This window comes from Rhinolophus hipposideros (assembly GCF_964194185.1).
Source record: "Rhinolophus hipposideros genome assembly, chromosome: 10".
In the NCBI taxonomy this organism is placed as follows: domain Eukaryota; kingdom Metazoa; phylum Chordata; class Mammalia; order Chiroptera; family Rhinolophidae; genus Rhinolophus; species Rhinolophus hipposideros.
In genome coordinates, this window is record NC_138056.1 from 41547743 (window position 1) to 41565417 (window position 17675).

Genomic DNA, 17675 nt, shown 5'->3' on the forward strand with positions numbered 1-17675 from the left:
TCCTTCAACCTCCTTGTTGACATCTCATTCCTCTTTGGTAGATGTGCTACTTGCAAAATAGTGTGATACTGTTTTGCCAACGTTTTCAGTTTACTATGGGAAGATGTAACTTATAGATTAAATGTCCAACATTCTATGTAGTGAAGTTTTAAGAAATTTCGTGGCCTGGGAGTTTCCCCCTGAAACAAATTTATTTTTTTTGGTAGCTATTTTATCTTAGTTGATTTTTAAAAGCACAGTATTTTATTTTACTGACAACATTTTAGGTGTCCAGTTAACCGTCATCAAAAAATTGAAATTTAGAAATTCTGCATTCCTTTTCAAGCCATTATATTCCTTTTCAAGGCCTTCATGTTCTTTTCTTTTTTGTAGTTTCAGGTGCACAAAACAATGTAATAGTTAGACATTTATCATTTATATCCCTTACATATTGTCAACCCCCCTTCCCCCCATCCACTACCCCTCTGACATCGTACACAGCCATTACATTTCCACTGTCTCTCTTCCTAATGCTGTACTCCACTTCTTGTAACTATATGTATATGTATAAAATTGTAGTTGACATTCATTATTGTTCAGCTTCAGCTTCAGGTGTACAGTGCAGTGATCAGGCATCTACATCTTCCCTGAGGCGGTCTCCCTAAGTGCCCATCAGATACCCTACAGAATTTTTACAACGTTACTGATTACATTCCCCAAATTGACTTATATAACCCAATGACAATCTTGTGGTTACTGACTGTGCTTTCTAATCCTCTCACCTTCCCCTTTATCCTCCCCCCCCCACATCTAGAAACCCTCAGTTTTTCCTCTATGTCTCTGAGACTGTTTCTGATTAGTTCATTCATTTATTCTTTTCTTTAGATTCCACATATAAGTGAGATCATATGGTATTTGTCTTTCTCTGTCTCACTTATTTCACTTAACATAATGTTCTCTAGGTCCATCCATGTTGTTGCAAATGGTAAGATTTATTTCTTATTTACTGCTGCATAATACTCCATTGTGTAAATGTACCACAGTTTCTTAATCCAGTCGTCTACCGATGGACATTTTGGTTGTTTCCATGTCTTGGTAAGGCCTTCATATTCTTCTCGAATAATATTCCAGGCTGAACTGCTTAAAATCTTCTTTTTCACTCTTAAATAGGAACGTAAGTAGGAACTCAGAAGTCTAGAATTACCAGGAGGGATTTTATTCTCAGAAAATTTCAAATTTATGTTAGTCTCTATTGTTGTAGAGGTAGCTATAGGATAGGGACATTTAGAGAAGATTGATTTTTTTTTTCTTAATGTAATTTGTAATCTGGAATACAAGGTGTGATAGAGTGGAAAAAATATTAGTGTAGGACTCAGAAGACCTAAATTCAGTCTGTATCCTGCCACTGAATATTACTGAGAAAAATCACATTCCATCTCTAGATCTCTGTTTCCTGGTCTTTATCTGTAGGATGACTGTTTTATACATAGGATGACAAAATGACTGTTTCTCAAAGTGAAGTATGGAGATGATTTTGGGTCGTACATGGCAACCATTTTTATTTTAATACGTATTATAGTGTTTATTAAAAATTGCATATAAAACCTGTAATTTTGCAGACGATACCATCTAAGAAAACACTAGATTCAAAGAGGTAAATTGATTTAAAGACAATTTAAAGAAAAATACTAACTAAATAATTATATCGGTGGTATGTGGAAATATTAAAAGCTGAGAAGGTAGTATTTGAGTGATTTTTAAAAAGTTTAATGTTTCTAGAAGTCTTTAAGTTTTTAAATCTTATGTGTGATTACTTAATTTGTAATTATTCAGGGATTAAGTACTAAAACTAACACAGATTAAGATTTTAGTTTTTAAATCACTGGCTTTTGGTAGAGGTTTTGCTGCATAATGTTATGTATATCTTGACCTGTAATACCTGTACCACCAAATTTAATCAATGAGTAAAATACATTTTTGGCAAAACTGAGCATGCCTATTTTTGTAGTTATCAAGCACAATGGTGGATTATGTGCTACAGTGTGGTACTATAAATAAGACATAAGAGTATAGTATATTGTCAGACTAGGACCAAAATGAAATCATGTTTGGTCCGTGTCGGAGCTTTGATACACAAGTATATGAGCTTCATTTGGTTAGTAGATAATTGTAATCAAATGGCAACACAGTACTTGAACTGTGTAATAACCATTGGATGATTTTATAAACATGAAGATACTGTAATATAGTAATGTTTGGGTGATTAGGCTATAAATATTTTCAATATTTTAGTGTCATTTTAAAGTATTGTTTTGAATCCTTCAGTCTATTTTAAGTCTACTACCAAAACCTGAGTATTTGAAAATGATTCTGCAAATAGAAACACAAAAATTTGCTACATACTGATGCAGTTTTGTCTTTTTCTCTGCATGAGTTCTGCATGGATCTTTTTTTCTCACCTGCTCCCCAACCTGCTTTCCTTCAAAGCGTAGCTCAAATGTTATCTTTGTTTATTAGGTTTGCATAGGTTGAATTAATTATACTTGATATTTCATGTTATTCTTTATATATTTATAGTACTTGCCTCATTGTATTGTACTTTTACCTGTCTGGACTGTAAGGATCATAAGCTTATTTTCTTTCTCCTCACATTTCAGTTAATTAATTAACTAAATAATTTTTAGTTATATTAAGAAACATAAAAACAAATGCTTGTTTAAAATTTTCAACTGTATAGACAAATAGCTCTGCCCTAGGCCATTCCCTTCTCAGTACACTTACATATATAAATTTAAGGTTTATTTTGTTTTATTTTCAAATAAATGAGACTATATTATGTGTTTTTCTAGAACATTTTTTTTCATTAAATATTTTATTTATTAGCATAGACTTAACCCCTGGTTGTTTGCAGAACATGAAAGCATTCACAAGACTGTACAAAGTTGGAGAGCAGAAAGATTCATTGAAAGTCAGGCAGACAGAGAGTTCTGTTTGGAACTGGCAAAAGGAATTTTGTCAAGGCAGTCTGATAGAGATTGCTGCCGAGACAGAGGGGTAAGAGAAATACTGGCAGAAGAAGCTTGCCAGGACAGAGTCTGATGGAGACAGCTGTGCCGATGAGAAGGCATGCTAGTGTTTTATATTTTCCATGCAGGATGTAGGGTGCTTGTCAGCTTGCAGAGGAGTTGTCGTTGCAGTTGTCTTCTCCTGGGAACTGTCCTGTTCCCATCTATGATGGGTGTTTGTAAGTGTGCAGGGATTTGCTGTTGCAATTGGGCACTGTTCTGTTCCTACCTGTGATGGGTGTAAGGTGCTTGTCAGCTTGCAGGTGCAGTGCTAAACCAGGGGAATTGGAGCCAAACGGTTAATATTTAAGCTCACCCGTTAGCCCAAAAGCTCGCTCCTTCTTGTTAACTCTTTACTTGTCTCATCATTTTGTCTTTGAGATCTTTCCACAATAGTACATACCTAGGTTGCCTCAGCTAATTGTGTTGTATTTCCTAGAAAACAATACTGTGATTCATGTACTGGCACTTTTTCTTCATAATGTTCCAAGTAGATTAAATAATAGGTTTTATTGATATTAAGGTCTTCTTCATAACAGAACTTCTTTGCTTTAGGTTCTACACCCAGATTTGGAAGTAGCAGATCATGCTTTTCCCCCTCCACGAACAGCTTTATCTCACTCAAAAATGCTGGTAAGAAGTTTAAGAGTTAAATTTGATGCTTTTTAAAGAGAGCTGTACTTTTATTTATATGGTTGTTAAAGAAGCTGAATTAGATGGATAGACTTGTAAAAATAATAAGAGTGAGATGGACAGCATAGTTTAAAATAAAAACAAACAAACAAAAAAGGTGGGGATTAGATGGACAGCCTAGTAAAAAGTGCACCAAATTAGAAATTAAGAGAATTGCCATTGACTGACCTTGTCAACTGCTCAAGGAAGAGACACAGGGCAGCTCATTAACCAGGTAGGGAGAAGGGAGGGCTACAGCTATTGCCATGAGGTGGCAAGAGTAAGTATGGGACCAAAAAAATCAGAACCTGGGTTATAGCCTGGAAAACCATGCCAAGCAGCAAATCAGAAGGGTCGATCAAGGGTAAAAAAGGGAAGCTTACAAAAAATGGAAGCAGAGGTTGTTGACAACCGGAGACAATTAAGTTTGAGAAAGGAATAGATGAAAATAGTCCTAATTAGAAGCCATAAATGGGTGAGTATATAAGAGAGGTCCCTTTTTTATTTTGCTGAGCGCATTTCTTAAGAGGTGAGCTTTGTGGCCAGTAAGGAGCCTCATAGATGGACACCTTTGACAAGTTCCTTAAGCTTTCTTGACTATTTCCTCATCAATTAAATAAAGGGTTGACTAAATAAGTCTGTAAGTTTCCTTACAGTTCTAAAACTATGATTTTATTAAAACCTGAATTATCAAAATAGATTTTAAGTCATACCTTATTAATATAGGGATAGATTTTTATAATTTGGATGAACTTTGGAAAAATTTTATAAGCTTTTAAAATACAGAGAGTTTTTTTTTTTCCTTTTATATCTGTGACAAATTCTTTTGATGGCTATCAAAATCAAATGACTTGGGAAATATGCCCTTCTTTAGCATGGTAAAAGGGGAGACTCTGTGACTTATGTTTTTTTCTGATAGGAACATTGGTTCCTAGTTTTGTTTGGTTCAATTTTAAAAAGAACTATTTAATAGCCTACACGGTCCAACAGTGGGACAGACTGGATGCCCATCATTCAAGGCTGCCACAAATGAGACGTATGTGTAGGAAGCACAGACAGACAGACAGACTAAATAATCCCTCAGGTTCTTTACAATTTTTTGATTTTGTGATATTTCATTTGTTTTTTAAGAAATTCCATTACCTAACATGTTTCTTCTTATATTTTCAGGACAAAGAAGTACGTGCAGTTTTTCTTAGATTATTTGCACAACTTTTCCAAGGATATAGATCGTGCCTACAACTTATAAGAATTCATGCAGAACCAGTAATACATTTTCACAAGGTAAGGTACAATACCGTGTTGTATCTGTCCAAAATGTAGACTCTCATTGAATGAAACAACTTGGTTGTCTTTTTCTAGCCCTGTATTTCTACCTTAATTTATCTAATGAGGTTATTTTAAAATCTCGGCTTTGTGTGGTTACATGATAATATTGAATAATACTATACTATGGAACTGGCGTGTTTACCTTCTAAGTATGTTATTCTTTAAATAGTTGTTCTTTTAAAATTGAGTGTTAATTTCTGATTTCTCCCCTCCTGCTTTATAGACAGATTCATTTTTGTTCTTTCTAGTAAATGTAGTGTTTCAGGTATCAAAAACCCTTTTTGAGAGAAACGTATTTCATAATAACACATCTATGCATAAAGACATTTATATATTCAGGTTTTTATCTTTCTATTATATTTTGTTTTGCTCATGCTTTCATTACTAAGTGATAAATTATTCATTTCACATTTTCTTTTTTTACAGACAGCTTTCTTGGGGCAGCGTGGTTTGGTTGAGAATGATTTCCTCACTAAAGTGCTCAATGGAATGGCATTTGCAGGTTTTGTTTCAGAAAGAGGACCTCCCTATAGATCCTGTGATCTCTTTGATGAGGTATAGTTCTTATCAAATTTACAGACAAAATTAGTGGTTAAAAGTAGACAAGTAGTATTTTAAACTTTTAATTGAAATCATAAGTATAAATTAAATATCAAATAATCCAAACATTATTTGGATCTTGGTATTTATAATGTGGATTAGAAAAATTAGAAAAAACATAATTATAGGATGTCTTAGAAGTACATAAAAAAACTTGAACAACTGAATTTTAAATAGTTGATGAAAATTTTTTTGAAAAATTGACTGTGATTGTATAAATGGAGCTCTTATTTTTGAGGCAATAACACTATTTCTTTATCAGTTTCATAGAGAGAAAGGTCTAAGTTTAAGGTATAGCTATGTGGTTTCAAACAGTTAATGTAGTCTATCAGTGTCCTAGAGCCATAGTTTAGCTTAGCATTCTTACTAATCAATAATCAACATTTGTCTAGCTCCATTGAGAGATACTAAATATATGGAAGGCAGATTTAAGTCTTTATCGTCAAGGAATTGGCTATATAAAGAGAAAATTAGGACAAATGTGACTCATAATAAGGATGCTGTTTTGTGTTAGTTGATATTTCTCTTCTTTTAATTCATTTTTCCATTTATCATTGAACTATTTTTCACAGCAACCCATTCAGGTGGATAGAACAACGAATATTACTCCCATTTCAGTTTCCAAAAGAGTACTGTATTGGAACCAATAAATCTAAAAGTTACCTGAAGTCTATAAAAGAAAAACACTCTTAGCACCCAAGAAAGTAGAGAATAATAATGGTGATCTTATTTTGCTGCTGGTGGTTTCATTTTATATAGAGAAGATAGGAATTAAAGTTTTAAAGATCCTTGATTCAGAAAAGGATCTTCTATTCTTTGTAAAGATGGTTAAGTATTCACAGGTAAGAATGAAAGAAGAGACACATGTTTTAGTTCTGAGTATGGAGACCTGCACCAGATGCTTTTGTTTATAATTAACACAAAGCATATGAAGATTTAGGAGCGATTGCCCTGAGGTAGACAATTCTTTCTGATCAATTATTAATCACTGATTTTCTAATACCACTATTAAATAAATATGACATAGTCATTGATTATCTAACACTAACATATATCAGCCTTTACATCCTGAACTAAGTAATTGATACATAATGTTTTATGGGGTTAAATTAATGCTCTTCAGAATCTTACATCTCCTATATTTTATTAGTGTCTGAAGCATTCTTAATTGTAACATTGGTTTATGTATCCCCTTTCTTTTCCATCCAAATTCCCTTCATAGCTCCCTCTGGCAATATCATCTCAACTAATAAATCAGATTTAATTGCAGAAAACTTGCTTGCTGCAGTCTCTGACTATTTTTGTAAGTCCTTCCCTTGCCTGGAGTGCCCTCTTCTATCAGTCTGACCATGACTTTCCATTCTTCATACTCTGCTCTTATCTCACCACCTCCTCCAGTCTTTCCTAGAGTAGATGACTCTGAGAGCCACTAGTCTGCATTAAGCTTTATTTTGTGTCTGTAACTTTATATGGCAACCTATCTTTTATTATGTACATTTATATACGTAAGATACATATTTCCTCTAGATAGAAACCATGATAAGGCAAGGATTCTGTCCAGGATTCCTATTTGGGTCTCGCCTCAGTGTTCATCCAGTTCTGCGTTCTGCTTATAGTGATGATTTTTGGTGACTTGTTGATGTTCTTACTTGAAAGCCAGTTGTTCATATGTATACCTTAGTCAAGGACCTAAAAGGAATGAGACATTAGACCTAAGTAATTTCTTCTTCTACCGTCTTTGGTCATTTAATTGGTTTGCATGTGAATGTATTTTTGTAGGAAAGTAGTGTTTGCCCCTGGGAAAGGGATCCTTGTTTTTTCATTCAGCCTAGGGCAGCCTGCCACATGACAGGTTTATGGAGCTTTGAGAAGCAACTTGTATTGTGTGTTGTCTTATTCCCATACACCCATCAAATAGACTTGTTAGAATTAAAGAGACGTTTGCCTTTGTTTGACAATCTTTCTGAATCCTGGCTTAGAATAGGTGAAGCCATAGTATGTATGTCTGTCTGCTTCAGTGCATCTATTAGTTCCTAAAAGAAAAAAATCTTATACCCTTAAAAAAAAATCAGCCATCCTCCTCACACACAGCTTCTTTCCTGTGAGTACTTTTTTCTCCACTCCAAGTATACACACTCACACAGTTCTCCCTTCAAATTAGTTAGTAGGGAAATGGATTAAAGTTTATACAATTTGAGACTAGGAGCCTAAAAGTCATCTTGTTCTTATTAAAATAAGATTACTATCTTATTTTAGAGATGAAGAAACTGAAGCTCAGGAATTTAGTGACTTGCAGAGCTAGGGCTAGCATCTGAGTGACTGACTTGAATATTTGATTCATGTTTTGTGAGTGAGGGAAATGTTTGAAGACTTTCTGACCATCTGAAATTCTCTGAGTGAGAGAATTCTTTCAGTGAGGCCTGGAAAATGAGAGGTTCTCTCTGAGTTCCAGAAATGACTACCGTGTTTCCCCGAAAATAAGACCTAGCCAGACAATCAGCCCTAATGTGTCTTTTGGAGCAAAAATTAATATAAGACCCAGTATTATATTATATCATATCATGCCATGCCATGCCATGCCATACCATATTATATTATAAGACCCAGTCTTACTTTACTATATTTTACTATAAGACTGGGTCTTATATTAATTTTTGCTCCAAAAGACACATTAGAGCTGATTGTCGGGCTAGGTCTTATTTTCGGGGAAACACGGTGTTCCTAAGAAAAAATAGGGCCCTAAGTCATTAGAGAGAGACCAGCAGACTAAGGACTCAATTGACTCTGTAACTCTAGAATAGAGGTGAAGCCCGGTGAAAACCTAAAATATTTTGTTTTAATAATAGTATATATTTTGGATCCTGGTTGGTTTGCAAATGTATGAAATAAACACACAGTTTTCTAGCATAATTTGAAGTTGATGTTTTGCTATTTGATTCTTTTTTCCAGTTAGTAGCTTTTGAAGTAGAGCGAATTAGAGTTGAAGAAAATAACCCATTGAAGGTGATAAAGCATGTCAGAGAACTTGCTGAGCAACTATTCAAAAATGTAAGTAAGTATATTTATTTAGACAGTCATTAATTTTAAAAGTACTAATAAAGTATTTTGTTTGAAAAACTAACAAGTTTCATCTCTCTAGTGATAATCTTTTTACTATGAGTTCAGACGTTTGGGACTATACGTTATAAGATATTACAATTGGTGCTCTACATCAAAATAGACCTTATTTTGTAAAGTGCTTTTCCTGTCATTCACGCAATTTTCCAGTTTGTCTTTTGCCCTCATTGTGATTTTCATTTATGTCTCTGTCTTCTTAGGAGACATTTTAAGACATAAAGATAATGTCATTTTAAGATTATAAGATATTAAGACATACAGAGTATACTTATTGGGGACCAGAACTATCTCAGATAGAACTGACCAATGCATTCTGCTTTAGCTTGGTACAGTGATTGTCCACTGGATCAGAAAAATCATTTGAGTTGGCTTGTTTTGAATAGATAGGGAGTGAAAAGCTAAAGGAAAGACAGCAAGATGTCAAGTGACCAGCCACAGAAACTCAAGGGTGAAAATATTCCCCATATAAAAGAAATGCAGTAAGTTAAAAAGATTGATATTTCACACTGGTAAGGTGTGAAATAATAATTTGGATACCAGGAAGATAGAGAACCTAAGATGACAGGGAGATTGTGTGCATGCAGAAAAATGCATCTGGGCTAATGATTACAAGTCATTCCTCCTGCTTGTAAAGCTTTTCAGAGTTGAATCCTTTTACTAAGAAAAGGGAGGTAAGTGAAAAATATGGTCTTCCAAGGTAAAGTTGAGGGAAAATGTATTTTTCAGGAGATATAGTTAAGAAGGGTTTGGGATCGGTATCCTGGTATTGTTTAACTTAATTACTTGCATAGATGCACCGTTTGGGATGTTGGGTCATCAGTCACATCCATTCCAAATCTGAGAACCAGTTGGGTAAAAGCAAGAATACTAAATTGTGTTTCTTTATTCAATTACTTATGAATTTTATTTCTGAAGCTATTTTAAAATTTATCCCTTGGATTGATACCCTAAACTCCACATATAACTGTTCAATATTGTACTGTCTATTTCTTAATTAGTATGCTGCGAATTTAAGAAAAGTTTTATCAGAAGGAAAACTTGTGACGTATCAATACTTTACATACATCATCCCTAATCCTCATAATGATAATGTACGATATATTTCATTATCCTCATTTTAATGGGGATAATTGGCTCAGGATCATATGGCTATAAATAATTGAATTCAGATTTTAGATTCAGGAATTGTCATCTGTCCAGTTACTAAGCCTGTGTTCTTTCACTTTATTAGGCTGGCTCATCTCCAGTTGGAAAAATAGTGATATTTCCAATGACTGACTTTATACTTAGTCCTTTATAAAGCACTTTAACATGCTTTCTCATATGATCTTGAAAATTACTCTGTGAAATAGATAGGACAGGTGTTGATATGTGAGGAAACTGAAGTTTAGAAAGTTTTCTTCCTTTGCCCACTAAGAGTCAACTTTCGAAGAATAGCAAAACATTAAATGGAAGTCAGCGTTTGATACTCTGGGACTGATTCCTTTAATGTTGAATGTTTATTTCTTGGATCTTTACAAGCCTATTCCAGAACTTCAAAATTTTATAACCAGTAAGTGACCAGAGTTGGGGTTCTGTTACATGACTAAATATACAATGTATGTAAGGGGGGGGGGGTGTCGAGCCACTTTGATGCAAAAATGAAGTAAATCCTTTTTTTGTCATCCTGGAACTTAAATTTTATGATACATAGCTAACACTAAGCAACACAAAACTGAAAACTGTAGTAAAACAAATATCTAATAATTATATATTCTTAAAGGTGAATGTAAAACACAAACAACCTCGGCCTCTAACACTTTTAAAGTGATCATCGTAAGGGATTTCACTACTAGGTAAGAGTCAGAAATTGCCCTTCAAATGAACTCTACATTTCCTGAGCCATTATTGGACTTTTTCCCCCACCACCATCTAATTCTATTCCATTTAATATAATCAACTCCATTCATTCAGTATGCATTTATTAGGCACCTACTATTGCCAGCCATTTTCTAGGTACATGATTCTTCTAATATCCTTGAGAAGAGGACATATGTACATGATGAGTGAGAATTTGAGAATATCCCAATGCATTGTCCCAGACTTTCTGGGAATCCTTCTAGTTTTAAGATTCTAAAGTCTTTCGTGCTCCCAACATTCTTGAAGTAAATATTTTTTTACTTGTAAAAATAATACTTAGAATGTGAAGCTTCCATCTAGAATCATGAATTAGAGAAGTTCTCAACAGGAGCAACCTCTCCCCCACCCTGCCCCAACCGCCCTCCAAAATTTGACAATATCTGGAGACATTTTTGGTTATCACACTGGAGAAGGTATGCTAACTGGCACCTGATAGGTAGGTAGAGGTCAAGGATGTTTCTAAACATCTTACAAAATATAGGACACCCTCCTCTCCCAAAAACAAAGAATTATGTAGCCTAACATGTCAGTAATACCAAGGTTGAGAAACCCTGGATTAGGGCAACCAGCGCATTAAATATTAAAGTCATATACCAAATTTATTTCTGTTAATGATGAGACATTAATTCAGTTGGGTGGTCATTGACAGGCCCAGAAGGATGGAAAATTGAGAATATTTCATTTCATCAATATTGACTTCACAACCAGGCAAATCTAAAAAGTCCAGTTACGTTTTCTCAATGTTTAACAACTTAGTCCAGTAATAGTATTGGTTTCAGCTATATTTGAAAGGATTTGTATAACTTGCTGTCCTACACAGCTCTTGGTGTAATTGGTGCATATTAAATAATTATTAAATACCTAAATTAATATGGAAAACTTGGTAACCTTTAACAAGGTCACTTTGATTCATCATTCACTGCTGAAACCAATGTGTAGGAAGAAACTTTTTCCCAATGTGGTGTTGCCTACTTTGAATTTCCAGTAGGGGGTTGGGTTTTTGTTTTGTTTTGCTTTGCTGTGCTTTTATTTGAAGTGCATTTTCAGCCTCTTTTTCAGTAAGCCCAAGACATAGTCTCGTTTAGCTTGCCAAGAATAGAGAAAAATCCATGTTTCCAGACCAGATGGTATGTGTGTCATTTTTTCAAGTGTGAGAAAATCATTGTACCTCTCATTACTATAATAAATCCTTATAGCAGGGTTACAGAGACCTTTTTTTCCCTTTTTTTCTGATTGATTGATTTATTAAATTTATTGGGGTGACAATGGTTAGTGAAATTACATAGGTTTCAAGTGTACATTTCTATAATATATCTTCTATATATCACATTGTGTGCTTACCACCCAGAGTCAGTTCTTCCATCACCATATACCCTCTCCTACCATCCCCATCTCCCCTAACCCACTGGTTAACCACTAAACTGTCTTCTGTGTCTGTGAGTTTTTATTTGTTTGTTTGTCTTGTTCCTTTGTTGCTTTCAGTTTTATATCCCACATACGAGTGAAGTCATGTGGTTCTCAACTTTTTCTGCAGAGACCATTTCTTAAAAATCATTATCCAACTTCAAAATTCCCTCTGAGCAGAAGTGCATTTTGCCAGCTTTTTGGGCAGTTCATCTTGGTTGCTTTGGACAAAATTGTTACCATGTTCACCATAAGCACCATAAGTGTTTAGATGTGTAACTCCTTGGTTATTATTTTATGTTTGCATTTCTCTGCAATTAAAGATGAAAATTTGGCTGCTTCTTTGTTCTACTGGCAAATAATGAATTCCCTTATTTCAACAAGGAGATTCAACAACAAAATTGGGTTGCAGTTTTTAATGAGTTCAGTAATCTTCAAGGGACTGGTCCAAATTCATTTGGAATTACAAGTAAGAGCAGATGTTTCTAAGAATATGTAGAGTTCAGTGAGCCTTAAACTTCCTCTCTTTCTACTGTCTTCTCAAAAGTCATTATGTGATCAAGCTGGGTGTATTGTAGGTGGTGAATGTGATCCTTTATATTTACCACACTCCCCGTTAGAGGGCAGCAGTGTACAAACACAGCAGTCAGAAAACCAAATATACTAGATTTGGGGGAATGAGCCTGTTTTGAATCTTCTAAACATAATTGAATTATAATCTAGTAACTTTTACCCATAATCTGAATTTTTATGTAGACTATCTATATAGCTCTAGGATAGCTTCATCTTTGAACTTTGCTTTAAAAATGATTTTAAAAATGCTTATTATTCTGAATTGTGTATGGATTTGGTTTACAATATTTCAAACTGCTTATGAGAAGAAAAACACTGTTAATGACTAATAGCAATATCTTTTTTAGTTAGAGTTTTTATTTAAGCTATTTATTATTATTATTATTAAAATATAAGTAGCTGGTGATATGGGAATCTTGGGAGAAAGAGATTGTTTTGGTTTTAGAGGCCTGCTGTCATGAAATAGAATATGAAGTGAATAAATATTTTTCAAATGAATGTACCCTAGACTTTTGGAAAACAGCTTTCAGATTTATTCTGGGGAAGTGTGTGTGTGTGTGTGTGTGTGTGTGTGTGTGTGTGTGCGTGTGTGTGTTCTAAAAGCTTTCCCATAACAACTCATTCTATCCTCACAAGAACCTTATGAAGTAGGTACTATATTATTATCTTCGTTACAAATGAGGTAACTAAATACAAGTGGTGAGTGAATGGACACTACGCCAGGTCACACTACTAGTAAGTGGCTAAACTGGGATTTGACTCAGGTGATCTGACATCAGAGACCATGAGTTAAAAATACTCTCTCTCTCATTGAATTGTCCATCCTTTATTTACCTCTGACCTGTAGTGCCACCTGTCTCTCACATTTTCACACATAGTCCTATTGCTAGGCTCTCTATTCCATTAGCTGTTTTAACCCTTCACTAATACCAATTCCTATATTGTATTGGTTATTAAAGGTTTATATAAGTTCTGATATCTGAAAAGTTTGACTTCCCCACTTACTCTTCTTCAGAATAGCCTTAACTATTTTTGGATCTTTGTTCTTCCTTACAAAGTTTAGGATGAACTTGTCACATTATAGGATTTGGACTAGAAACAATATTTACATCTTTATTTTTCTAAACCACCTTAAATCATTTTTGGAACAATATAGAAGAATATATAGGAAGAAAGATAGATAAAATAGAGCTAGAAAGATACTGGCATCGCTACTTTTACTTTTCTATGTTTTAAAAATTTGTTATAATGAGTATTAAATAAATAGATCGTGGAAAATATAAAGTTTTTATTTTTAATAAAGAAAGTAAGTATAAATAGAAATAGTGAAGAATGTATTTTACATTATTCTGATTTAGAGCTCAAAATCCATATGAATTACATCCCCAGCCTGAAAAAAATATAATATGCCCAATGGCTTTTAGAAAATTGATATTTATTAACATAACTTATGAAAAGATATCTTAGACTTGTGCCTAAAAAACAGAGAAGAACATACTATTAGGTCGGTGCAAAAGTAATTGCAGTCTTTGCAATTATTTTTAACCTGTTAAACCGCAATTACTTTTGTACCAACCTAATACTTTTTTTTAAAGCTTTTATTGGGGAAGGGGAACAGGACTTTATTGGGGAACAGTGTGTACTTCCAGGACTTTTTTCCAAGTCAAGTTGTTGTCCTTTCAATCTTAGTTGTGGGGGACGCAGCTCAGCTCCAGGTCCAGTTGCCGTTGCTAGTTGCAGGGGCCACAGCCCACCATCCCTTGCAGGACTCGAGGAGGTGAACTGGCAACCTTGTGGTTGAGAGCCCACTGGCCCATGTGGGAATTGAACTGGCAGCCTTCGGAGTTACGAGCATGGAGCTCTAACCCCCTGAGCCACCCTCATACTGGGCTGGCCCCAACCTAATACTTTTTGAAAAGGGCAAGTTCAGAAACTACAGACCCGTGATGTTGGTGTTAATCCAGGTATAATTTTAGAACAGGTTTTTCAACATAGAGTTTAGAAAGTGGTTATCATGAAGAATTGGCATAGGAATTTACTTATTTATTCTTCCCTGCCTTTGCTAATAATGTAAGGGGTAAATGCAAAGTGTGTATGAAGGCTGCTTTAGCAATAACAAGTTTTATATCTGATTTCACCTCAGGAACCTTGTGAGAGAAGCATTAAGTGTATGTCTTGAGAAAAGTTATTTATCCAGAATTACATAAGTAGAGCCAAAATTAGAACCCAGGCTTTCTGACACTCTAAAGGTGTATTATTTCCATTATACTGCTGAGATATGCTACGTATATCATTGGCCATGGTCCAACCTTTCTTCTATCTGGATCTGAGCCAAATAACCAAAAAAAAAATTGTGGGGAGCAGCTCTAATAGATGATGGTGTTTGGCCATTTTAACTGTCCAGAGAATGTATAGGGTAGTGTAGAACTTAATCTACAGCATGAATAACATAGGTTCAGGGGGGGAAAGGAATTTTCTGGTCACAAAGGATAATAAATGCTAGAATTGGTCAACGAATGAGTGTAAAGCAGCTTTCCCTAGATAACTTTATGAAGAGGATGGATTCCATTCGTTCTGTAGAATTTGAAATATAATCCCACTTAACTAGGTAACTAGAAAAAGTCTATGCCAGTCCAGAGGGTCTATGAAAATATTAGCTGATACATTTAATTCAGTTATTGCAATCCTAGTGTGTGTTCAACGTTGTGCCCCACTCAGTAGGATATAGTAGCAAGTAGTTTAGGGTGCCTGCTATGTGCCAGGCAGTTTCTAGATGCAGAGATCAAAAAATATTTTTTGAATTGACTAAAATGTCTGCCCTCATGGAGCTTCATTTTATTGAGAGGAGGATAGACAATAAACAAGTTAAATAAAATTTATAATATGTGAGAAGGTGATAAGTGCGAAGGAGGAAAATATAAGGGGATAGGGAGTGTGTTGGGGAGTATAATTTTCGATAGGGTGGCCAAGAAAGGTGGCATTTGAGCAAAGAAATGCAGGAAGGGAGAGAGAATGCTGTAAATCGGGAGTAGGGGGAAAGGGAAGGGGGAGGGTGCGGGGAGGAGGACAAGCATCCCAGGCTGAGGGAACAGTAAATGCAAGGCCCTGAGTCAGGAAGAGGAAGGCCTGTGTGTGTGGAGCAGATGAATGAAGAAAACAGTAGTAGGACTCAGTCATATAGAAAGGCCAGGTCTTGTGGGGGCCTTGTCAATTACATAAAAAATGTTGGATTTTACTCTGAGTGAGATAAAGAGCTATTTGAATGAAAAGAGTAGTCAGGTGATGATTTAACATACTTTTAACTAGTAGTAGTTCACTCTATCTGCAGTATTATGAATAGAGGAGGGAGGGAACAAGGGTGGCATCAGGGAGACCAGTTAGGAGACAGGTGTTCTGTAGTAAATGAGAGATGTTGGCTTCACCCAAGGTGTTGAAAAGTGGTCAGGTTATAAACATATTTTGAAGGCAAAGTCCGGAAGGTTTGCAGAGGGATGGATAATTGGGTGTTAGAGAAAGGCATTAAAGATGGCTCTAAGCTTTTTACATGAGTGACTGGAAAAATAAATATGTCATTTACTGAAGTGGGGAAGACTGTAGGAAGCAGATTTGGAGGAGGTGAAAATTAAGTGCTCCATTTTGGACATTTATTTAAGAGATTATTTTAAATCCAAATGAAAATACTTAAATTGAATAGTGGATATGGGGTTCAGGAGAAAGCTCAGTTGGAGGTAAAATTTTGTGAATTATTCTGTTCCTATTGTTTAAAGATATGAGACTGAAAGTTACCACCAAGGGAGTAAAGATAAATAGAAAAAAAGCCCAAAGTCTGAGCCCAGGGGTATTCACATAGTTAAGAGATTAGGGAGATGAAACATAAGTAAAGGTGTAGCAAGAAGACTTAGAAATCAAGTGAAGAAAGTGTTCGTGGAAGAGGAAGAAGTGTGATCAGCTGTTTCAGATGCTGCTGGTAGATCGTGTAAGAAGTAAGATTCTGGTACTCTAGATTTTATGGCATATATCTGAATGTATGTACAGTCACTCATCCATCTGATTTTAGTTTGTCTTTCTCTGAGCTCCCACTCCCTTCCTGGCAATCTGCCACTGTTATTTTAACTTTTGAATTAACTTTACCTATGTTTGATGTTGCAGGAGAATCCAAATCCTCATATGGCATTTCTGAAAGTTCCACGCCCAACAGAAGGATCCCACTTGCGAGTTCATATTCTGCCTTTCCCAAAGATTAATGAAACCCGGGTGCAGGAATTAATAGAGGAACATTTTGCTAAGAACCAGAATGCACCTCCTGCTTCACGAGTGGAAAAGAAATGTGTTGTGCCAGCAGGTCCACCTGTTGGTATGTATCTGTCTGTTTATATATAAAATTCACCCATTTAAAGTCCAATTCAGTGGTTTTTAGTATATTTACAGGATTGTACAGCCATTTCCACTATCTAATTTCAGAACATTTTCATTACCCCCAAATAGAAATATGCATGCCCATCAGCATTTGCCCCCCAAACACTCCTTCCCCAGCTTTAGGCAGTAATCTACTTTCTGTTTTTACAAATTTGCCTATTCTGGATATTTATAAATGGACATGCATGTGCTCTTTTGTGACTGGCTTCTTTCATTTAGCATATTTTCAGAGTTCATCCATGTTGCATATATCCGTATTTCATTGCTTTTTGTGGCTTAATAATACTCCATTGTATGGATATACAGATGCTCTTCGACTTATGAAAGGGTTACATTCCGATAAATCCATCCTCCATTGAAAATATCCTAAGTTGAAAATGCATTTAATACACCAAACCTACCCAACATCATAGCTCAGCCTAGCCTACCTTAAGTGTGCTCAAACACAATATCAAAACCGCTGGCACATAGTATACTACACTGTAGAACACCAGTTGTTCGCCCTCGCCATCGCCTGCCTGACTGGGAGCTGTGGTCACTGCCAATGCCCAGCATCATAAGAGTGTCGCATCACATATCGCTGTCCCGGGAAACAATACAAATTCAAAATTTGAAGTACAG

At 35.3% G+C, this 17675-nt stretch overlaps 1 protein-coding gene across 8 annotated transcripts in view; it reads left to right on the forward strand.

Moving 5' to 3' along the window:
* The window catches only part of SBF2 (SET binding factor 2), a 396450-nt gene that overhangs the window by 226250 nt on the left and 152525 nt on the right, over positions 1 to 17675 (forward strand). For all 8 annotated transcript variants that reach the window (XM_081063396.1, XM_081063389.1, XM_081063390.1 and 5 more), the window contains 5 exons: positions 3600 to 3677; positions 4887 to 5000; positions 5472 to 5600; positions 8595 to 8693; positions 16788 to 16992. In XM_081063396.1, coding sequence (XP_080919522.1) covers positions 3600 to 3677; positions 4887 to 5000; positions 5472 to 5600; positions 8595 to 8693; positions 16788 to 16992 — 625 coding nt within the window. The remainder of the gene's footprint in view (positions 1 to 3599; positions 3678 to 4886; positions 5001 to 5471; positions 5601 to 8594; positions 8694 to 16787; positions 16993 to 17675) is intronic.